Source organism: Artemia sp. Qi Xiang Cuo, chromosome 5, assembly GCF_049724085.1.
Source record: "Artemia sp. Qi Xiang Cuo chromosome 5, ASM4972408v1, whole genome shotgun sequence".
In the NCBI taxonomy this organism is placed as follows: Eukaryota; Metazoa; Arthropoda; class Branchiopoda; order Anostraca; family Artemiidae; genus Artemia; species Artemia sp. Qi Xiang Cuo.
In genome coordinates this window covers 79,295,502-79,321,311 of record NC_142798.1, presented here as the reverse complement: position 1 = coordinate 79,321,311, position 25,810 = coordinate 79,295,502, and the positions used below count along the sequence as shown (strand labels likewise).

The following is a 25,810-nucleotide window of genomic DNA, read 5'->3' as shown; positions in this document are numbered from 1 at the left end:
ATTGTCCGCAAGAAATTTTCCGGGGGATTTTTGTCGAGGATGGAGTTGTCCAAGGGGGAATTTCTCTGCTGGGATTTTACTTGAGAGGAACTTTTCACGGAGGAATTTTTCGGGAGGGATTTCCCATGGAAAGGGGGGGGGATTTCCTGGGATTATTTGAAAGCGATCAGAGATTAAATCTAAAAAATTCAACTGAAAGTAAGGAGCAATACTAACATTTACAACCAAATGAAATTATTCCGTTTCGGGGGGGGGGGCGGTTACCCCTCCTCAATACCTCACTCTTTGTGCTAAAGTTTGAATTTATTTTGTGTTTTAATACTATAAGAATGACTCCTGAAACACAAGGACCTTTTAGTTAGAATAAGAGGCTTTTCTGAGGGCAGCCCCCGCCGTATAAGAATAATTTCTGTTCCTTTTAAGTTTTAATGTTGCTCCTTATCTTGAGTTGAAAAAACTTCTTTTTTTTTGTTTTTGTTTTTAATCTCTAACAAGAACCAAAATTTTACTTTTGAAAGATACTGTAGAAAGATATTATTTAAACCGAGGGATTGCCCATTTTTATAAATTACGTAAACGAGATGGAATGCTCGATGCACGGAGGGAGGGTACTACGCGTGGCACAACATTTATAAAGCATGCTCGAAAAAACTTGTCGTGGCTAAGATGTGCCATTGGCGAAATAAGTTTCACTCCGAAACTGACACCAAGCTTCGGTAACTGACTAATCCCTCGCTTAAAACCCTTTTCAAGAAAAAATTCTATTTTTGGGAAGTAATTTAGAACGTATATAGAACAGGTCAATTTTAGACCCAGGGCCCCCATTGGGACTTGTTTACTGTCTTTGGGTATTTTGCAATTTCTCATAGGCTACTGGTCTTTGTGTGTGCTCCCTTTTAATTAGATACTTTGCATCTTATTGAATGCCACGGCAAATCTATGACTCAGTTTTCCAATACTTTGAGGTATATCTGAATAATTTCGAAATTTTTATTGTTGTCATTGTACCCCTTTACTCATACCCTCAAATTTTTTTTTCAAGGAACACTAAGCTGTTTAAAGTTATTTCTCGTGTTTTTTTGAACCATATATGACCTAGTTAATTATTAGGTAAACTATTTTTTTTATTTAAAGCTGAGACGGTATCCTATCAAGGTGGTATCTAGAGGGGGGTAGGGAGAAATTACATTTAAATAATAATATCTCGACTTTTTTTATTGAAAGCAGGGATGCCAAGAAATTTTTTTTTTAATTTAAAGCAGAGACGGTATCCTATCATGGTGGCATCCAGAGGGGGGGGGGGGGTCGGGAGCTATCATATTTAAATGATAATACCTCGATTTTTTTGAAAGCAGGGATGCCAATAAGTAATTATTTTTTTAATTTAAAGCAGAGACAGTATCCTATCAAGATGGTATCCAGAGGGATGGGGGGCATAGGGCGTTATTATATTAAGTGATAGTACCTTGATTTTTTTTTGTTGAAAGCAGGGATGCCAAAAAGTTATTTTTTTTTTATTTAAAGCAGAGACGGATCTTATAGAACATTATATGGCTGCTTTAAAAAAATACGAAAAGGGAGTGCGAAGGGAGGTAAGAGACTTTTACAAGAATATGACAGTTTGGTTGCTACCAGTAGCTACTAGGTGGAGTATCCTATGAGAGTGTACTGTCAATGAGTAGAGAAAGTAAATTTGTAAATTTAAGCTGTGATTTGAGAAAGACTGATGAAAACATTAATGTTCGCGGTCAACATAAATCGTGCCGGCGACATCTTACCGGTGGCGGGCCAGCGGCTGGCCGCCACCGATCTTCCCTCATCTGCGCGGCACCGGGGTCTAGTTGCATCGTACTCATTCTGTATTGCAACTGATGGGTTTGTTGCTAATTAAACGAAAACATTATTTTGGTTAACATATTCTTCCTGCCGGGGTATGTAGCTTCATAATAAGGCGTTACAAATAGTTGAAAGCCTGTCAGTCAACTTCAGAGTTAGAAACAGTCGAATCAGTGTTGCATTTTATTGGTTAAAATTAAGGTGTAGCCCTATTTGTTATTCTAATAAACTGGTTTTCAAATATTTTGTATATGAATTTGGCTTGTCAGTTAATTGATTGACTATCCATTAGGTTTTTTTGCTTTTATAGGAGTTTTTGCTTCACTGGGATAGTCATTCTGAAGAAGCGACCCGAGAATAGTTTTTGTCTTATTATCTTAGAAGTAACTCGCCTTTCAAGTTTCTTCTTTTTCTTTAGATATTTTCATCTATATGCCAATGTACACGAGAAATCACGAAAATTTGGGTCCAGCAAAATGTATTTTTCTAAGTCTAAGTGGCCGAGTTTGTAGTTTTTCAATGAACAGACTGGAAAAGGCACTTCTCAATGAGCATATTCCCACCGCCCAAAAAAGAATATTTTTTTAAAGTATAAGGTCGAGGGGGGGATTCTAGGATTCAAGCACATTGTCCCCATATTCCCTTCCTAATGGACATCACTCTATATAAATATATTTTTACATTTTTCTCTATAATTTTTAAATGTTAAGAGAATATTTAAAGTAAAAGGAATCATGCTAAGATCTGTTTAAGAATATTTAGTATCTAATGCGTCTATGTAATTTTTCTCTATAATTTTTTAATGTTAAGAGAATATTTAAAGTAAAAGGAATCCAGCTAAGATCTGTTTAAGAGTATATAGTATCTAATGCGTGCTCGTGCTTGAATTTATCTGCATTTTAAACGAAGTTGTGGTTATATAATTTCTGAATGTTCAAGTAGGAAAATAAATTGAATAAGAAGCTTTTATATCCAGAATTTTTATTCTATTTGTGTCTATAATTTATGTCTATTTTTTGTTTTATTTGTGGGAAATTAAATTAAAGAAGCAAGCTCCTTCATTGTATTTAAAAATAATTTTCAGATCTTATGAAGGGTGTCTGAATATGTTTTATCTTCTTCAGTTTTGAAGATTCAGAAGACATTTACTTTAAGAAATATCTCAATATACTTCACGTATACATGGGCGACCATAACCTGAATCCCAGGGGGGGGCAAACCTTGTCTTTTTGGCACTTTGAATGTTATATAATATAAATCTAAAAAAATATATAAAAATAAGGCAGCATCATTCAGCCAGAGGGGGGGGGGGCGCCCCCCCCCCCTGCCCCCCTTATGGGTGCCCTTGCACATACCCTACAAATTTCCAAATCAAAGTGGCATTAACGCAGAGAAACAGAGACTACTTAAATAATTTCTTAGACCACGCTGCCTTTCCATCCAATAATAAAACGAAATCAAACAGTTCGTGGTAACGAACTGTAAGTAAGGAGCGACCCGGCTCAATGGTAACCGAAACTCTAAAAAACGGAATTTTGATTCCAATAGATACATCAAAATAATCAGATTTTAATTCTGATTTCAAATATATAAGTTTTTGAGTTCAACCTTAGCAGCCATATACCAATCAATATTTTATATACCAATCAAAAATCAATAAAGACCTGAAGAATTAAAGTGGTATTAAACATCATAAATAGCCGAATTTTTAATATAAACCATCAAAAGCTACGAAACGAAGAATTTGCGTTATTTTTAAATACGGCGTAAATACCTCCAAAAATAAGAATGATCTTAATGAAATTCATACCCTCAAATCAGCATATCAGAGAATCTTATTTTAGAGGTTCCTAGCTCTTATCTATGAAAATGTGAAATTTTGTATTTTTTCCCAAAGAAAGATGACAAATGCGTGTTTATTTGTCATTTTTACGTTTTCCCCAGGAGTGGTCGTATCGCACCAATGAACCTAGATGACTGAGAGAGGGCCAAGTATAAACTAAAAGTAGGCTATTAGCGCCCTTTTAAGTAATTCCAAATGATGAGAGGACAACTAGTCTCTTTCCCATGCCCCTTCTTCCCAAAGACATTGGGTCACAATTTTGAGAAAGACTTTTTATTCAATATAGATGTAGGTCCAATTGCTCTACCTTGGGGCTGATACGACCTTCCACAGCCTCTGGGAAAAGGCATTTTCTTAGCCATAAATTTACACAGAAGAGAGAAGGGGTTTCCCTGCCTGATTTGAAAAACGATCAGTAATGAAAAATTAACATTAAAAAAAATTAAAGTAAAGAGCAAAATGAAAAAAATGAAATAAACAAAAATTATTCAATAAATGGCGGGTGGCCCTCTCCCCAATCCCTTGCTCTTTACGCTGAAGTCTAACTTTTATGTTCCAATCCCTTAAGAATGACTGCTGAAACACAAGTTGATTTAAAATAACCTTTTTTTAACGCTATAAAGCTTTAGCATAATGATCGAGTGATTCATAAGGGGACAACTCCCCTCATATATCTAATAACTCCTGTTCGTTTCAAATCTTATTGCTGTTCCTTACTTACAGTCGAAAATATTTTTTACATATTTCACAAATCTAAAAACCATTTACTTTTAATCTAGTTGAGCTAGTGATGCAGTGAGTAATGGTCCGCTTTCTGAAAATAGTGGTTTCTGTTTAATTTTGTTGATTTTATTTAGCCTATTATTGTAGTTTTGCTTAATTGCCTTGACTATGTATGTATGTATGTATTTTCAAAAAAGCCATCGGGCCATAGGAATGGTTTGATTACCAATGAAGTATGTTTTGAGTACCAATGAAGTTTAACAACTCAAAGAAGTTTTACTCTCAAAGTTTTTCTAAAAAATGGATGCAAGACCCCATCTCAGCGAATGGCAAGTACCGGATAGAATAGATTGGAGTAAAGCATACTGCAAGTAGAGCAGCGAGATAATTAAGGGCATCAAAGCAACTATGCTTCGTCAATGGCCTTTTCTTCGTGGGTTACCAAAGAAAATCTTCCTATTTGAGTGATGGACACACTTTTACAAATTCTCAAGTTTCATGTCAAAGACCCTCAAGTATTAATAATTTAAACTATGAAAGAACGAAGACCACTGCTTTGATCAAACAAGTGGAAAGAATTGGGGAGGATGATCTCTCGAAAATACTGAAAAGAAACAAAGTTTTCCATCATTGTGGACGAGTCCACTGAGCGAACAACAAAAAAATTTCTAATTATAATGTTACGATTTTTCTCAAGGAGTAATGAAGATATCATCATGTTTTTTTTCCATAACGGTTGTGACTGATGCCTCTGCAAAAATCTCATAGTGACGAAATTTAACTTAAAAGGGATTCCTTTGAAAAACGTAATTAGTTTCGTGTCAAACATATGCTTATTTCAAGATCAGTTTTATAATTCACTCTATTTCTTTCTAGAAGGAAGCTCTCGTGTCCAATCTATTCAGATATTACAGAGCTCTAAACGTAAAGGTCGGAAAAACCACACCTTAATTTCAAAGCTTTTCAAAAAATATCATAGAGATGATATAGACTATACATTAGATTCTTCAAGTTATCTCTTGTAGTTTCAAACGTATATTGTTTTTTGTCAAATTTTTTTCCCTAAACAAAGAAACCGTTATTACAAAAATTATTATTTGAGTAAAACTATAAATTATAGTAAATTATAAATTCTATATATTCATAAAATTTTTATTATAACCCAAAACATGTTTTTAGAGCTTTCATAAGAAATTACTAAGTAATTGCAGTAATTTGTTAAAATTTAAACTGAAATTAAGATTTTGTTTGTATGAGACAAGCTGCCTAGTAATAGTACCGGGTATGTCAAATATCAAGTGTTGTATATCATGTTGTAAATAAAAATAAAAGGGAGGCTTGAGGCAAAATCCACTTTCAAAACGTAGAACGGTAAAAAAAAATAAAAAAAAATATAAGTAAGGAGCGGCCCGGCTCAATGGTAACCAAAACTCTAGAAAACGAGATTTTGATACCAATAGATACATCAAAAATCAGATTTTAATGCTGATATCAAATATATAAGTTTCATCAAGTTTAGTTTTACCCATCAAAAGTTACGCGTCTGAGAAAATTTGGCTGATTTTAGAAAAAAGGTGGAAAGACCCTCTAAAAGCTATAAAACCTTAATAAAAATCACACCATCATATTCAGCGTATCAGAGAACCCTACTGTAGAGGTTTCAAGCCCCTATCTACAAAAATGTGGAATTTTGCATTTTTTGCCAGAAGAAAGATCACGGATGCGTTTTTTTTTTTTTTTTTTTTTTTTTTTTTTTTTTCTGGGGGGAAAGTATCAACCCAGTGGTCCTAGAATCTCGTGGGAGGGCTCATTGAAACGGAAATTGAAAGTTCTGGTGCCATTTTTAAGTGACCAAAAAATGGAGGGCAACTAGCCCCCCCCCACGCTCATTTGTTTTTCCAAAGTCACCCGATCAAAATTTTGAGATGGCCATTTTGTTCAGCATGGTCGGAAATATTACAAATATGTCTTTTAGGATGACTTAATCCGCCGAAGTCCCCGGGGGTAGGGCTGAAAGTTATGAACTTTACCCAATGTTAACATATAGTATTGGTTATTGGGAAGCATACAGACGTATTCAGGGCGATTTTTTTCTGGTAGGTGGGGGGGGGGTCGGAGGTTATATGGGAGGATCTTACCATGAAGGAAGTTGCCAAGGGGGAAGGGACATTGCTGTGAAGGAGGCGCCGGATTTCCTAGCATTATTAAAGAAAAAGATCAGAAATAAAATAAAATAAAACAAGTTTTTCAACTGAAAGTAAGGAGCAACATCAAAACTTAAAACGAACAGAAAACATTACGTATATGATTGGGTTCACCCCCTAGTCAATACCTCGCTCTTTAAACCAACGATTCTTTAGTACTTTCATAAGAGTTATTTATTGTAATTAACGGCCTTTGTGATTAAGGGGTCATTTTTAATGATTTGAAAAAGAATTCAAACTTTAGCTTGAAGAGCAAGGAATTTAATAGGGGGTGAACCCCCTAATATACGTATTAAAAATCAATAAATATAGACGTTTGGTACGTAAGTTTATTCATAAGTTACGTATATTTATTACTAGTAAAAACGTTCGTAAATAAAATTAAACAAGTTTCGAGAAAGCCATTTAGCAAAAAAAATATGTAAAATTAATATACAAATTTTGTTTTAATTAAACATGTACGGTGAGCCAAAATCAAAACCTGCATTAATTCAAAAACGTTCAGAAATTAAATAAAAAAAAACAAGTTTTTTTAACTGAAAGTAAGGAACGATGTTAAAACTTAAAACGAACAGAAATTATTCCGAGTATGAAAGGGGCTGCGCCCTCCTCAACGCCTCGCTCTTTACGCTAAAGTTTGACTTTCTCACAACTCTATTTTTCTTTTAAACAATAAAAAACTTTAGCGTAAAGAGCGAGGCGTTGAGGAGGGCACACCCCCTTTCATATACAGAATAATTTCTGTTCCTTTTAAGTTTTAACGTCGTTCCGTACTTTCAGTTAAAAAAAACTTGTTTTTTTTTATTTAGTTAAAATATAGAAAACGGGTATAATATGCCAAATAAGACGATGGAAAATAACAAAAAAGTATTTTTTCACTAATAATAATAAAAATTCGAACATTTCGGCTTCACGTTTCAGCGGAAGAAAAGACAACCAATTTAACTAAACATAGAAGAAAACGGAAAAAAATATAAACAATAAAGACTCACATTTTAATGCTAACCAGAATGATGATGTTTACCGTGCATTAACAACAAAACATCAAAGTTGTACAAACTAGCAGGGGCGTCGTTTGGGAGGGGCAAAGGGGGAAGTTGCCCCTCAAATAATGTGGAGAAAAATTATTGTTTAGCCCATGCTCCTTGAATATCTGGACATGGACCCTTCTTGCCACCTCCCCCAATAAAAATGCTTTAGATTCGTCCCTACAAACTAGGTTGTCTCTCTGGTGTATCACAATGCAATAAAACAACAGTAGATTTGCGATTGGTTGTTGGTTTGATAATGAAATCTAGCAAAATGAAAAGTTTATAGATTTTAAAAGTAGTAAAATAAGCCTTAGGTTCAAATTACTTGTATAAAATCTTTTGACTCAAAAATTATTCGGTCTTTTCATTGGCTTAAAATTTCACAGAGGAGAACCAATCAGGTAGAATTTAATTTTTCATTCCTTTTACCTGTTTTAAATTTTAGCACAGGACGATTAATCAGGTTAAAAAGGAGATGTTACTTGGCTCTCTTTTCTGACTTAAGCTTAATGAATAATGTGATTGGTTTAGAACGAAACGTCATAATTGCAAGCCCGTAAATTTAAATCACCCTTTATACCACACAATTGTAGAACAGTAATTTCTCTTTTTGTGTGTGGTACAAAAACTACTTGAAAATCTATTGGGTCAACCACATTCGTAGGTGTTTGGGGGTCCTGCCCCCAAAATACTAGATTTTCCCGAATCCATGGGCACTTCTTATCTGAATTAGTGGTTAAAATTTATTCGTTTTAATTATTATTTAATGATTTTAGTAATAATAATTTAATGGTTAACTAGTTTAACCAATCTACTCAGATGGTAAGTGTAGTCAAATCATGGCTGTAGGGGTAGTTGCAACCTAGTAAAGAAGGAACCACGCCCCATAGTAACCAAATACGTATTACAAATTTTACATGTTTTTCGAAAATTAGTCCTTTGTTTTTGAATATGTTGTGATTGTAGCGTAACAAGAAAAATTTTGGTTTGAGTAAAGTATATAAGAAGAATTTATGGCCGTTTTATTTATCCGAAAACAAATTTATTCTTCCGTCAGTTTCGTTTTGTTAAACGGAGCTTTTTGCAGTCAAAACTTATGGGTTCACAAGTTACTTCAATTAGCTAAATAAATGGAAAAATTATTAAAAAATGAAGTTGCAATTTCAAAAAGAAGTTAAAATTTTGCAGCATTTTAATTTTGAATTTTTGAAAGTGCATTTTTGAAATTTTTGAAATTTGTATTTTTGAAATTTTGCATTCTTTCTAATAATCTTTCTTTCTAATTTTGCAGCATTTTAAGAAAGATTATTAAACTCTCGTATTAGTCTAACCCCAAGATCAGCTTTAATTAATTGTTAATAAATTGTAGACAAACGATTAAAAAATTAACCTTTAAACAAAACCATTAAATAAAATACAAGTCATGTTACAAAGACCATTAAATTATTCATCTCATCTGACCATAGTCGCTGATTTGTTTTACAATGTGGTTTTGCTGTAAACCTAGAAAGAACTCTTTCATATCTTTTCTTCCTCTAGAACCTCCAAATCACCCTCTGGCCCTTCCCTCCCAATGCCTTTGCAGTTTTTCTCAAAAATATTTTACGTTACGGATATAGTTGAATGTACGGTACGAATGATAGTTGACGTCGGTAGAAATTTAGTAGTCTGAATTAGGAAGGGCATCATAGGGAAACCTAGGCCCACAACGAACACAATTGAGTGCAAGGATTTTAGAGAAGCAAAAACAATGATTAATATTTTTAATTCTTAAAAATACTAAGCAATTGAAATAAAAATGTATTGTGCTGATTGCGATATAATTTCTTTTCAGATTTGTTTTTGTGTAATTAAAATTAGACAAAAGAGAAGCCTGAGGCCCGTGATAATTCCTCCTGCTATTCTTTCCTATGACTAGACATAACCTATGATTTGCTATTAGGAAATTCGTGTTTCTTGGGCAGCAACATTTCTTAATTTTCTTTTTTTTTCTTTTTTTGGCTCAAATATGGAAGCCTCTTCCTGTCTAATAAAGATCTTTTTGTCTTAAGAAAATAACAAAACTTTATTTCTAACACTATTGTATGAAAAGTTTAGTGTTGCATCTTAAAAAAAAAAAAAAAAAAAAAAACAAGCCCATACCCTAACTTTGGCTGATTTGACCCAGTCCCTCTAAGGGTAAGTTCAGAGACTGGTACAACTCAGCTTGTAAAAGCGGTCGTGAGAAAGCGATATATTGTTCACACTACAAGGATATTAGAATTAAGCCTGGTACCTGGTAGAAATTAAATTAAAAAAAAAATTCCACTGAAAGTAAGGAGCACCATTAAAACTTAAAACGAACAGTAATTATTACGCATATGAGAGAGTTTGCCATCTCATCAATACCTTGATCTGTACGCTAAATCTCGAATTTGTTCTAATTCTTTAAGAATGACCTCTGAATCACAAAAACCGTTTAATTAGAATAAATAGCTCTTTTGAAAGTACTAAAAAAAAACTTTAGCGTAAAGAGCGAGGTATTGATGAGGGGACAAAACCCCCTCATATAAATAATAATTACTGTCCGTTTTAAGTTTTAATGCTGCTCCTTACTTTCAATTAAAAAAACTTGTTTTCTATTTAATTTCTGATCGTGTTTTAAATAATGCTCGGAAATCCGGCATCCCTTCATAGAAAATTCCCTTCCCCTTCATGTAAATGAAAAATTCATCCATGGAAAGATCCTCCTACGTAACCCCCCCCCCCCACCATCACCAGAACCCCCCCCCTATGAAAATGTCTGTATGTTTCGTAATTACTAATACTATATGAAAGCAATGGACAAAGTTCACAGCTTGCAGCCCTTCCCCCAGGGACTGGGGTCATCCTCAAAGACATAGTTGTTAGCTTTTTCAACTATGCTGAACAAAATGGTTGTCTCAAAATTTTGATCGGGTGACTTTGGGGAAAAATGAGCGGGGGAGGGGCCTAGTTGCCCTCCAAGTTTTTGGTTACTTAAAAAGGGCACTGGAACTTCTAATTTCCGTTTAAATGAGTCCTCACGGTGTTCTAGGACCACTAAGGGACCCCTGGAAAACAAAAATAGTAAAATAAACACGCATCCGTGATCTTTCATCTGGCAAAAAATACAAAATTCCACACTTTTGCAGATAGGGGCTTGAAACCTCTACAGTAGGGTTCTCTGATAGGCTAAATTTGATGGTACGATTTTCATTAAGATTTTATGACTCCTAGGAGGTGTTTTCCCCTTTTTTGAAAATAAGACAAATTTTCTCAGGCGATTAACTTTTGATAGGTAAGACTAAACTTATATATTTGAAATCAGCAAAAAAATCTAATTCTTTTGATGTATCTATTGGTGTCAAAATTCCGTTTTTTAGAGTTTCGGTTACTATGTAGCCGGGTTGCTCCTTACTTACAGTTTGTGCATTCAGTAGGAAAATTGCTTGGGGGGCTAGGGTCTGTAAAAAAGGTAAAGAATTGAATATGGTAAAAAATAATGTTTTTCACAATGAAACGAATTGAAATGTAAACAGATTTTTTTTTCGTGTTACTACTTTTACCAGACTCGAAAATTTTGATTTTATTTACTTCTGAAAAAGAGGCTGGTGAAAACATTGATCAACAACATAGTGCATAAGCCAGGTAAGCCCAATTCAAATTTACAGGATCATTTAGATCTATGGTAAATTCAGACACACTGGTAAAACAGTTGGTGGTCTTTTTTATAAAAAAAAAAAAAAACAACAAAAAGAGAATAAAAAACTATTCCATTCTTACACTTCAATGATAGGGTAGCTAAAATAAAAATGCGATTTCAACCTGCTCTAAAGAGGTAGACAGACGTATGTATTCATAACTTGCGTATTTTACATCACCTTTGAAACTAGGGTTTCTCTATAGGTTAATGATCGGTCGACTATTTTCTTACGCTGACTTCGTTTTCTCAATATGAGATTTTAGAGTTGCTTACTAGCTCGCTTGGTGGCATGGCCAATCAATTTGTTTTTGTTTAGTGTCCATGTTATAGAAATGTAAAATAATTTGCCAAGAATGCGCCATCTTTTCTGTGAAAGAGCCAGCTTATTATTCGTAGGTGTAAGCCCTTAAAAGCTAGAATGAAACACTACGTCTTTCTGACCCTCAAGTTTTATGCAGGGTTCCCACGGCGTCAATAAAGTTAACAGACCGTTTGGTACTTATGTATTATTAAATACAAAAAAAACAAGTTTTTTTTAACTGAAAGTAAGGAACGACGTTAAAACTTAAAACGAACAGAAATTATTCCTTATATGAAAGGGGCTGTCCCCTCCTCACCGCCTCGCTCTTTACGCTAAAGTTTTTTATTGTTTAAAAAAAAATAGAGTTCTGAGAAAGTCAAACTTTAGCGTAAAGAGCGAGGCGTTGAGAGCGAGGGCTCCAATGAGCCTTCCCACGATATTCTAGAACCACTGAGTCGATACGATCACCCCTGGGAAAAAAATAAAATAAACATGCATCCGTGATCTTTCTTCTGCAAAAAAACCATAAAATTTTTGAAAATATAAGCTTGAAACCTCTACAGTAGGGTTCTCTGATACGCTGAATATGATGGTGTGATTTTCATTAAGGTTCTATAACTTTTAGGGGATCTTTCCTCTATTTTTCTAAAATCAGCCAAATTTTCCCGGGTTGATACGAAGAACACTCAAAAACCTGTATCGCGAACATGAGATATTACCCGTTTTTCACGGTGTTAATACCAGACAATTAGCTTTGGCTCGGTGGAAAAATACATTGTAGGCATATTTTAATTAGATAATTAGTTCGTATTTTGGTTAGGTTAGGTTACATATCCAATATTTTTCGCTCTGGGTCGGCCCCCCTTCTCTAATTCTATAAGCAGAAGCTAATTGTCCGGTATTAACACCGTGAAAACGGGTAATGTCTCATGTTCGCGATACAAATTCTTGAGTGTGTTTCTCGTATAATGCATAAGAACCGACCGTTTCCTCGCATAACTTTGTTGACTTTATTGCTGTCGGAAAAAGGTTGAACTTTTTAAGAAAGTCCGCTATATTCAGCCAAGAGCAGAATATTTGTGAAAAGTTTCAAATGAGCCACAAACAAATAAGTGTCTACATATGTAATAGTTTATAATTGTTTGAATATTTTGCATGGTAATAGAATAAGAGTTAGACCAAAAAACTATTTTCATTTAAGCCTTACTTATTAAAAGGAAAAAAAAATACTTAAGACCATGGTTTTCTCAGCTCCACGTCTCGCTATGAAATTATTATATATATCATTATATATATTATGAAATTGTTATTCATATTATTCCCTATGAAAAATTGTTGTAAGGTCAAAAGGGTGAAATTATTGCGCTAGCGGGACAAACTTTACGAAGCGCAATTTGATGAAAAGCTTTATAAACCTTGAGGAGGCCACGGGAGCCCCGCATTAGTGTCAACACAGCTATATTTGTTTCTATGGTAATTATGTATTATAGCCACCAAACTCAAGAAGGGGATCTAATCTGTCTGCGTAAAACCAATTTGTATGTCTGATTTCGGAAACAATTAAGTTAGGCACAGTGAAATAAACTATTATATGGTATATTTAAATTAAATACTTAATATATAGAGTTGGTATTTTGGTTAGGTTAGATATTTAATATAAAATGTTCTGGGCCGTCTGCTTTCCATAATTCTTTGTTGCATTTTCAATAATTTTGTTACTAAAGTATTACATTTTCTGGTACTGGTGAATTATATGCTACACAGCGCCAGTGTTTCCACTTCTCCCGATTTTTCGGGAGATCTACCGAATTTCTAACCAATCTCCCGACAAAAAAAGAAGATGCCGAATCTCCCGAAAATCTCCAGAAAACTTAATCCCCGGAACATTTTACTTTGTGGTCATTCTTTTGTTCTTTTTTTTTACCTGTCCGTTGCCTGTGGTCTTTTAAGGATTCTTCCTAACGTCCCAGGTAATTGAGGCACTGCGACTTGAATTTATTGGCATAGGTATGAACATTGCCCATTATCCATTCCACAGTGGTTGCATTGGTTTTCTGTTTTTGATCATTTAAACACCTTCAAGGTTTGTAATTAACTAATTATTTTCAATTCATAAACTAACCACAGTTGTTGGCTTGCACCAAGAAAATGGGAACTAGCACTATGTGGGTTCAGCTGATTCAGTAGGTTCGAAAGGATCAAGAATTACTACAAGTTTTAAGAAATATGACAAAAATTAGAATTTGTCTGCAGTTGCTCTGTAAAACCGAAGGGGTTTGCTTCAAATGATCCAACACAAGAAACAGAGACGAAAATTGCTGCATTTTTAAAACAATTTACGATTTTTGCTGGTTGACAAGTTAGTCCCATTCCTGAAAAAATATGCCGCATAAGAATTTTACTGATAAAGAAAGACTGGGTAAGCAGAAAGTGACGAATATACGCCAGGGCCTGTCAGTGTAATATAAAACATAAAATTGCGAAAAGAGGATAAAAACGAGTACAAAAAGTCAAAAAGTCCGATTGATAAGGAATGACGGGAACTTTCCGTTTAGTGCCAATAATGATAAAACCGTGACTGTGACAGCCGTGGACTATTGGAAATCGACTTTCAGTACGAAGGACCACCGTGGAAACCAAAATTAGCAAAGTTTGTATAATACTTTTTTTCCTTGCCATTTTCAAACGTAGCTTCAGAAAGACTATTCAGATTACTCCAGAAGTAAATACTGGTAGAAGGAATCATTTGGTAACAATAACTTTGGCGTCCACAATTCAGACAAAACTTGAAATGAAATGAGACGGAGTTACAGCAGACACAATGACGGTTGACCAGCCCCTCAGAAAGAGGCTAAAAGGAGTAGTAGCGTATCTCAGCACAGCTGAGTTACCAGCACAGCTAAAAAGCCATGCGATAGACACAGATTATGAATGTAATCTGGTATATGTATCTGACGGTTTTGCTATTTTGTATACTTTTATCAGTTATATCAATACTAATGAGCTACGACTTTGCGTTTTCTCTTTATCATTTGTGAATACCTCTGGGGATGGTGGTAAAAAAATTATCCACTTAACTCAGACTCGATGGTCGAAGGCCTAGTGTCCGTAATTCATCAGGATTTTCTGTCCCAGTCTTGAACTTAGTGGGCTGTCGCGTGGAATCTGAAAGGGCCAGAAAAAGTAAGGGTCGATGAAGAAAAATGTCTTAATTTAACAGCCTTAGAGTCTGAATGAAATTTAAATTCACTTAGTTTTAAAATCAAATAGATTTCAAGCTTCTAGCTGCTTCCTTTTGTCATGTTTGACAACGTTGATTGCCGAATTTTCTTTCCGGAATCGCAGCTGGCTCCAGTAAATCTGCACTCCAAACATTTAGAATGTGGTATTTATACTGAAAATTCTACCAAATACTGAGATCCATCTCCCGATTTTCTCCCGAATCCTGAGAGCCATCTCTCGATTTTCTCCCGAAAATTGTCAAGATTCTACAGATTGTTTCAAAAGATAAGTGGAAACACTGCACAGCGCCATAGACATAGACTGTACAAGCAAACCAGACATGAACACCCGTCAAACGGGTAGTTGCTATCTAAATTGATTGCAAAGCGAGGTTTCTTATCGAGTTTACAATATTTAAACGATTGTTTTTCGGGGTTTAGGGCGGTAAAAAGGTACCTAGGTTAGGTTACGTATTTAATATATGCTACGCTATACCCCCCCCCCACCCCATCCCCCTAATGTGCAAATATATGGCCCAAATTTGTTTTTAAACTATTATATATTCATCCTATTTTATTTTATTTCACTAGCATTGACCAAACTTGAATTCTTTCGTGTGTAGCATATAATGCAAAAGTACCCATTTTCTTCATATTTAGGTATATTTCATTAGGATTAACCTAAATCACTTCTCAAGTGGGGTCGGCTACCATACATAGGTACCATTTCTATAGTTGATCGAAGATATTTACCCGTAAGTCAGGATAATCACTCTTGAAAAGAGTATTAGACCCGAGGTAATGCAAAATTTTAGACTTTTTTGCTGTTCTAGTAGGAGGGAACTGAAGTTTAGCGGGGCCGACAATCCGGAAGAAAAAACTTCCATAATATTAAGATTTTGTGCTAGAACATTAAAATTGGACTTAAAATTGCAAGGACAGAAAAGGGATTAATTAGATAGACTAGTTTCTTAGAACGAAATTGTCAACAGTAAAATAGGGCATTTCTCATTGATTTGAAAGTTTCAATAGCTCGAATTTCCAACTAGAATTAATGCTGTTATTTGGCTAATATTTCATAATCCTTGTAGATTTGGACGTGATTCAGTACCCTTTATCTTAGCTGCTCCTCTAGGCATTATAAAACTACACACACACACACACACACACACACACACACACACACACACACACACACACACACACATATATATATATATATATATATATATATATATATATATATATATATATATATATATATATATATATATATATATATATATATATATATATATATATATATATATATATATATATATATATATATATATATATATATATATATATATATATATATATATATATATATATATATATATATATATATATATATATATATATATATATATATATATATATATAATATATATATATATATATATATATATATATATATATATATATATATATATATATATATATATATATATATATATATATATATATATATATATATATATATATATATATATATATATACATATATATACGCATTTTGTAAATAGACTAATTACTCTTGGTATTTTTTTTTTACTTAGCCTTTTGGAATTTTGCATGCGTCATAGATATACAAACGATACATTCAGTCCTGAGGGGGGGGGGAGCACAAATGATGTAATTTAATCTCTTGAAATGATCTCATAAATATTACGCCAATCATATGACTTTTCTTGTCAATCATATGTTTCTTGTGTAATTTTGCCTATATCATAGACACTGAAGACGATACAACTAGACCCCAGTGTCATGCTGATGAGGGAAGTCCGGCGATGGCGGGGCAAAAAACAGCACACCGTGCAGCACCGCCGGTACGATGTCGGAAGAGCACCGCCCGCGCGATCAATGTTGTCCGCCAAAATTAATGTTTTCGTCAGTCTTTCTCAAATCATAGCTTAAATTTACAACGGATTCGAGCCTATTCATGAGTTCAAAAATTCACAAGTCGCTGGCTGGAAACTGGTCTTATTCGTTATTCATCAAGAGAAGTAGAAATCTGGTGGAAACGAAATGGCTGTGGAGTTTCAGAACCCTTGCATAATACGAGTAGTTGAAGTAGCTATTAGCTATGTATTCTTAACATAAATAATTGTCAAAATTAGTAGTTTTTTTCATCGAGCATTACTGCATATAAAACTTCAAATACCGTATCACAAAATTCGTCAGTTATCTGGGTAAAAACTTTGAATATAACTTTGAACTTAGAAGCTTAATTTTTTCATAATGCCCTTTGCCTATATCTATTTTGGCACCTTTAAAACAGTTGAAATGGGCGACTTTGATATTGATTTTTTTTTTTTGCTCTTTTGGATTCCTAAGAAGCCTTCTTGTATTAAGAACTGGTTTTTAATTAAAATTTTAAAAATATGCATTTTAAAGTGTTTTTTTTTTTTGCTTCCTTTTAGAATATATGTCATGTAGGCTAAGGCTGAACTACTGCTTTTTTATCGCTTTTGGCTGCTCTTTCGGATATTATTCATTTTTTCTTTTCGGTATTAATTCAAAATTATAAACTGATAAATACATGTTGTCATTCAAATTATCAACTATATATAAAGAGAGTAAATTTATCCAATTGAAAAAATGCATTATGAATACTTAACACAAGAATACTTCAATTTCTATGACACAAAAAAAACACTTAATAGTTTATTGGCTATGAAGAAAAATGAAGTGCCAGCAATTTTTTTTGGTAAAAAATGAAAAGCTCATCCGTTTTAAACGTAATTAAATGAAATAATATGCAGACTGAAGTAGTTCCAGGAAGATGTTTAAATGTTCATCCTAGTTCGTTACTTTTAATCCAAGCAAAATGTTAGGACGCTTAGTATCAGTTATTGAGTTTAAGCTTTGATTTCCAAATGCTCACAAGAATTACCAAATTTAAACAGGTCACAACAATAAGTCACCTGTGGTCAAAATACTTAGACTCCTCTTTGATCCCCACCCAGGCTCAAAGCTTCTGCTATGGTCATTTCCATGAAAATCTCCAAAGAGTTTCTTATTAAAATAGCTTTCAAGCGTAGTTAGGGCTATTTAAACTTTTTTGCTTTTCTTCAAAGCTTTGAAAAAAGTGTTATAATATTCTAAATGTTATATTTGTGCATATTTTTAGTCCTCATTTGAGGCGTAATCGCATTTTTTTAACCATAGTAGATACTTAAGAGCGTTTCAACATTTAGGACCCCGAGGTCATAAAATTGCCAAAGACTCCTCCTTGAACCTCCCAAATTGAAAGCTTTTATTATGACCTGGCCTTTTAATGTAACTTGGGCACTGGACCAAGGGCGCCATTGTTACTCGAGCGCAACGTTAGATGGGGACACAGTTTATAGACAGTAAGCTTATCGCAGATAATTTCTGGTCTTCGGTCTCGGTGCGAACAAAAAGCTCCTCCCACTTGTTTCTGCCTTAGCGGATTAGTCTGTTATCGTCAATCACTGAGAAATGGTTACCAAGTGCATTATTCGTAATTGCGAAAGCAGAAAAACCTTGGTGAGCCAGCCAAGTGGTTTGCAAGCGTCCCATCTCACAGGTATGACTTAATTTATATACAAATTATGACTTAATCTATTATTTACGTGGACTCAACTGATCGGCCTATGTAGGATTTTATAAAAAAGGGGGCGGGGGGGGGGGGGGGGGTTGATGAAATTTGTGAAATTAAGGAATTTTTTCTTTTTCTAATAACTGGTGGGGTAGGTGTGATGGTTTCAGGGGCGGTTCCAGGATTTGTTTAGGGGGGGGGGCACAAAATAGGTTGATCCGACAAACTTACGTTAGGAGCAAGTTTAATTAATGGAAAATTGCGTTAATTAGGTGAATAACAATAATTTAGACTCCTATACGGGGGTAACCCTCGCCCCCCCCCCGCGGGATCCGTCACGGGATCGGTCATCATTTTTTTTCACGTCGGGATTTTTATTTTCTCCGATTGTAGTTCCTGTGTTCTTTTAAAAATATAGTTACCTGTTTTGGCGGAGAGCCTAGATAAAACTAGTTTTGTTTTCAATCAATGTTTTCATATGAAATGGGCAGACCTTTCCTGAACTTTAAACAATAAACACCTCTGTTTGAAAATCTTTGCACTTTCTGAATTTAGATAGCGATAAGGGTTCCTGATTGAGAACAATTTTAGGACTTGAATTCTAATTATTGGTTGTTGTGGTAAAAGTTGCCACAATAGCCCTATCCAAGAAAATACCAAACGTCTGTTAAGAATTGTTTTTCGTAAAATTCTTAGGGAATTTTCAGAAAATTTCAATAAATAAATTTTCAATAAATATATATATATATATATATATATATATATATATATATATATATATATATATATATATATATATATATATATATATATATATATATATATATATATATATATATATATATATATATATATATATATATATATATATATATATATATATATATATATATATATATATATTTATATCGGCGCGTACAAACAACTCCTCTCATTTGATATGCCATTAGCGGTCCAATTACCCTGGAATACGTATTTTGGCAGAAACTTTCTCAAAATGCCTTTGAAACCAACTTGAGACTTCGAAACCTATTTTTAATTCCTAAAAACATCTAATAATAACATTTCACTACTAACTACCGATTTTCATGTATGTATTGGAATAAATTAATTTAAAATTAGTTTCTTCAAAATTAGTGTTCCAACGTTGAAGCCAAGTTTCGCGTCCAAGAGAAATCTGACTTGTCTACCCGCGAAAAGATCTGATAACGCCTATGTTTCTATCTGCAAAAACGTTCTCCGGAGCACTTGCACCCCTGTCCGGGTTTTTATAATGGGAGAGATAGAGAATGATCATACTGCTAATTCTATAAACTGTGGATGGGGATGTCGATATCGCTTTCGTCACACCAATTCGTTTTAGTGTGAATCTGCCTGGTACATATGAATGAGTGTTTTCAAAGTAAACCCGTTTCATCAATAGGAAAAAAACCGGATTGGAAGCATATGTCCGTTCCCCTTTTGATGATAAAACCATAAAAGTGGTGTGTCTTACATAACTCCAAAAAATCCTGTTAATTTTGTCTACTTTTCAGTATCCCTACATTCAATAAAAAAAAAATCAAGTTACTCTCACTGAAATATAATAGCTCCCTATGCCCCCCTTCTGGATACCAGCTTGATTGGATACCGTCTCTGCTTCAAATAAAAAAAATAATTAACTTATTGGCACCCCTGCTTTAAAAAAAATCGAGGTATTTTCATTTAAATATGATAGCTCTATACCGCCCCCCCCCTCTGGATACCACCTTGATAGGATTCCGGCTCTGCTTTAAATTAAAAAAAATGAACTTTTTGGGATCCCTGCTTTCAATAAATAAAATTTCGAGCTATTATCATTTAAATATAATACCTCCCTACACCCCTCCCCTCTGGATACCACCTTTATAGGATACCGTCTCAGCTTTCATTAGAAAAATAATTTACTGAATAATTAACAAGGTGTTCCACGTTAATTAACGTTAAACAGCTAAGTGTTCCTTGAAAAAAAAATTGAGGTTATGAGTAAAGGGGTACAAAGACAACAACAAAATGTCGATATTATTCAGATATACCTCAAATTATTGGAAAACTGAGTGATAGATATGGCATTGCATAAGATCCAAAGAATCGAATTAAAAGGGAGCACACACAAAAGCCAAATTAGGCCAGTAGCATACGAAAAATCACAAAATACCCAAGACAATGAACAAGTCCCACTCGAGGGCCCTGGGTCTATCAAAATATTTCAATGATTTCCCAGGGAATTTGATCTCATTTTTTTCTGTCTCCACTTTAAATGAAAAAAATAATTATCTTTTTGGCATCCCTGCTTTCAATAAAAAAATTAGGTATTATCATTTAAAAATTATAACCCCCTATTCCCCTCACCCAATAGGCAATAATTTACAATTTATTTATGAATCATATTTTTGGGGTAACTTCCGGTTCAATCTTTAATTCCCCAACCTTGTACATAGCTTAGTCTATAGCTAATCTCAACCGAAGGCTGTTTTTTTTTTGGGGGGGGGGGGGGCCCCATCAACGGGGCGAGAAAGAATAGGGTATTTTCAAGCAGGTGTTCAATAAATGGGTATCAAACATCAAGTAAACATTATCTAAAAACAGCAAAAAAAAAAAAAAATATACAAACTTACAATTCAGCTGTAGAAACAATCTGTCGGCTGTCAATTTCAAAATCAAACAAAAGGCTGAAGCTGGATAGTAGTGAATGCGTTCTATAATTCTATTTAACTTGAAAATAAAATTTTTGAATACGAATAATGTAAGAAAGAGTGATTGTGAAAATGCATTCGAAATTATTTAAACTCATTTCAAAAAGACGATACTTTTTTGTCAATGTTCGAAGTACTTTGCACATTGTTGCATATGCAATAGCATATTGCATCTGTCTAATTTTTATGCAAAATAACAAAAGAGACGAAAATTAATGAACAAGAGAGCAGTGAAGAATGATGGTATGAAAAGTAATATTTGGCAGGGAAAGGCACTGGTGATAAATCACTAGGGATGGTATCGTGATTGGAGGACTTTCGAGGATTCGGGGACCCAAATTTTTTTTTCAAGTTGAAGCATAAATTTTCGGGGAAATACCGGAAAATCCGGGGTTAGTGCAAGCCCTGCCTGATTTCTAATCAGGAAAATCCAGATACTAAACGCCACGGGAATGAAAAGCTCTGACATTGCGGTTGACACAATAAAGAATTGCCGTAAAAATAATTTAAAGTCGACCGAACATCGCCGCCTCTGCCGGCGGCAGCGTGCCTGCGGGGCGCCGGTTGCGTTACGACACTTCGGCGGCGTTCGACCGGACCTCTCGTCGGCGGCGTTCGGTCGATCCGCCGGCGCGGCGCCGGGGTCTAGATATAACCACTACTAAGGCATATATGACGTATGTATGCTTTCCGAATGTATTCATAAATAGGTCATAAATTCATAAATAGGTCAGAATAACCCATGATGCCAAGTTTCCCGAAAAAATTTGGAGCCGCTTTCGAGAAAAAAAAAAAAAATTATTGCTGGTTTAAAGATATAGAATGCATTTACGTAACGTTTTTCAGGAAAAAACTTTTTCAAATAAAAGTAAATTGACACACTGAAACCAATGAAATAAGGTCTTAGAATAATTCAAACTTAAAAAAACAAAAATTTAAAGGAATAATATTAAGATAACAGATAATGCCATGGATTAATAAATGAATCCTCAAACCAACAGAAATGAAAATGAATAGTCAAAATAAAAACGAACAGAAATTACTACGAACAAGAGTTGGGGTAACGCCCCGAAACCTTCGAAAAACTAGAGTGTTATTTGCACTATGCTGAAAACGGTTGGTATTTCGAGCAGTATCTTTTTCCCTTCTAGCAGCTCACTTCCCTCTGTATGGCTCTCAGTATTACTGCAATCACTTTTTATTATTCAAAATATGTATATATACAATTCCGATCTGTACTCTGAATGTGTTTTCGTACCTTAAGCCTAGAATATTTAAATAAAATATTTGAATTAGCCTATATTACTCATATTTAAATTGGTTTGTGTTCATGACTAGGATTATGTTGAAACCATTATTTTCAAGACAACACTCAAAATGAATGACGTCGTTGTGCGTGACTTTCAACACTCATTAATCTTTTCATGTAGTCCACTATTAACGCATAAATGAACGATTTTATTTTTTAGAAAATGATGTTCACAACCGAAACGACTCTCAAAAGCTGGTTGAACACAGACCTATTTTTTCGAAAGTATATAAATTTGTTTTAACTATATTCAGGCCGTAGGGACTACCAACTTCCGAAAATCGTGCACGTGTGGTAGAAGTGTGCTTCCTATGGGGCGGAGCGTGCAATCCGTGACGCGAATAGGCACATCGTGATGTAAATCTCCAATGCGTTCGAACCAGTAGTGCTCGGATATGCACAACAAGTGGTGGTGACTGGATGACACCAAGTTTGGATCCTAAGTCTAAAAATAAAATACTTTATTCATTTTATTTTTTACCTATAACTCATACATATTTATAACTCAAATAAAAAAGTGATGCATTAACAAAAGCACAAAAGATAACAAAATCAACGAACAAATCGAATCAGGTGGTGGCGAAGGGACAAATGTACATAATTTATACGGTACTCAAGAAGTATTTTCTAAGAAAGAAGAAAAGAGTGTGGAAAATTTTCCGATTCTTACTTTAGAATATAAAAATTGAGACTTGATATACGTGAGGGGATATCAAACTTTCGTTTATTAATAGTTGGTTTTTCTGAATGTTTTTTGGGCTCATACAATTATTTGATTAAAATTTTTTTAGTCAATAAAATATCTACCAGATCAGGACAAAGTACTTGTTTAGAATAATATTCTTAAAGACAGGGATATTTTACTTGGGGTTTCCTGGGAATCGGGTATCCTCAATTGTCAATCGGAGTGGATCCTTTTGAGTCAGCCATAGCTATTTTAAATTGCTATTAGCAACTATTTAGTACTAAATTCCTATGTTTTACCTTGATTGTGACTTTACTACACCAGAACTCAGAAATCTCATAGTGCGACCAATTAAATATCCTTTGTTTGCGGATACCACTGAAACAAGTACATCATCTTTAACTGTGCTAATAGCTAAATAGAACAAAACGCTAACTTCCAAACGTTGGAAGACCAGGAGATTCAGAAATTGCAGTGTGAAGTCACTGCCTTGACGTCCCTTGGAGTTTACCGACATAGGAAAGAGATATGGGAGTATGATATTCATTTTAAAGCGGGTACAAATAGCGATTAGAGTAAGTGGTATATGTCAAAGGGATAGTTCTCTAGCATATGCAGAGAGACGGAAAGATTAACATGGTCCTTAATTATATCCCATGTGTGGAGAAACAGGCGAGGGTCTGCTTCATTTTATGGCACTTCGTCCCGATTTACGGGATTAAAGGAAAGAACAAATTTCCTAATAATTTGGGGTAAATGAGTGGTGTGTTTCAGCCACAGTTTATACAATATACTAATTCTATAAACTGTGGTTTCAGCAATTGGATCGAATGATCATGGGACAATAAAAAAGATGACAGAATTTAACAAATTGGGAGTGACACATAGAGGAAATTTTTTAAGGGAAGGGAGGGATGAGAGTTCTGGAAATATTGCTAATATTAGAAATATTGGAAATATTGTGTGTGACTTGTTTTTATTTAATTCTGCATATTTTTTTCTAATTTTTGTTGATGTGTTAATGATGCTGATTATTCTGTTATTTTGTTTGTTGTCATGGCCCTGTGTTTTTTTATAATAAATATATTTTATTGGCTAGTTTCCTGTTTTGCTTGGTTATTATCATTTTCGTATTGTATTTATTTGTATGATCCACTTAAAGAGGTTTACCAGCTTTGGAGTGGCTTAGTTTTACGAATTTTTTTGTTTATTAGAGTTTTAGTTTGTAAATATTTTCTCCTGTTTTTATATGTGCTTTTTTCCATTTCATTTATTTATGTTTTTTTTCATTTACTCCATCGTCAAACCTTGTATTTTTCATAGGTTATAAAGTAAATAATAATAATAATAATATCTATCCTTCTGTCTATCCGAGATGAAAAAAGTCCTTATTTTATTTTTTCCATCTTCATAAACCAAATCAAATTTCCCAATTCCAATCTTACTACAGTTGCACAGAAAACGCATGCAATTAATTTACCTAATTCAATGTCTTTACTCTCAGGAGGAGCTTCACAAGCTGGCTTCCCAGATGCAATTTATGAAAATTGTTCATATGGAGGTGAATAATCCTCATATAAAACAAAGTAAAGGCAGTTATTTCTCACCGTCACATCTGCAGCCAAAAAGTAACGGCACCTTAGTGCCCCCTTCTCCACCAGTAATCAATGGTCTGAAGTGTAGCTTGCCCAAAGCCGAAATAGTAACAGATCCTATAATTCAGTTAGATAATGGTGATACAGGAGGAATATATTTTGGAGATGAAGATGAGCGTAAGATAGAAGAAGTGGTAGATAAGGATCATATCATACATGAAGGTCAGTCTCTCTCTCTCTCTCTCTCTCTCTCTCTCTCTCTCTCTCTCTCTCTCTCTCTCTCTCTCTCTCTCTCTCTCTCTCTCTCTCTTTCAAAATTCCGTTCACCTAGTTCAACAACTTTACAAGATAACAAGAACCCTCTCAACTAGAAGTTTACACCACAACTTGCTGTTGCAAACTAGTCATATTTTTGGACTCAAAAATACTTTGAGGAAAACGGTTGTCAAAATTTGGCATGAAGAGCGAGGGCTGAGGGGGTTGGTAACCTCTCCTCATATATAATAATAGTTTTCACTTTAAGTTACATTATCGCTTTAAGTTATAATATCGCTCTTCACTCTCACCAGATAAATTTGTTTTTTCTTATTAACTTTCATAAAACTCAAACCTCTTCCAAAGGTTAGGCAAATATCCTTATGGTTAGAACTATTGATGGCAAATTAAAAATCAATAAGTTTTATATGGACTGAACCCGCATAAATAGAGTCAAAATTGTGTTTTGTACAGTTCGGTTTTTATTAACAAGGCTTGAACTGTAGCCTATATGCCGTTCTTTAACCATGAACGGATTGAGGAGCTTCTTAAGCAATGTACCGATTACCGCCAATCCATCAGTTTAACGATTGAATTTTTGATAGAGTTGAAGACGCTTCAAGAAAGTAATTATGATGAACAGGTAGGTGAAAGGGTTCATAGAACTATTTCTAACATAACAACAAACCAGGAAGGATTCATTTTAAATTGCGGTTTCTTCGGGTAGTAGTAGTTCCTTCGATAATTATAAAGCGTAATTTCTAACGTTTATCTTGCAACTAA

At 34.2% G+C, this 25,810-nt stretch overlaps 1 protein-coding gene across 1 annotated transcript in view; it reads left to right on the top strand.

Moving 5' to 3' along the window:
* The window catches only part of LOC148952579 (putative G protein-coupled receptor CG31760), a 578,976-nt gene that overhangs the window by 387,461 nt on the left and 165,705 nt on the right, over positions 1-25,810 (top strand). The window contains exon 12 of the mRNA XM_089089961.1: positions 24,682-24,994. Coding sequence (XP_088946087.1) covers positions 24,682-24,994 — 313 coding nt within the window. The remainder of the gene's footprint in view (positions 1-24,681; positions 24,995-25,810) is intronic.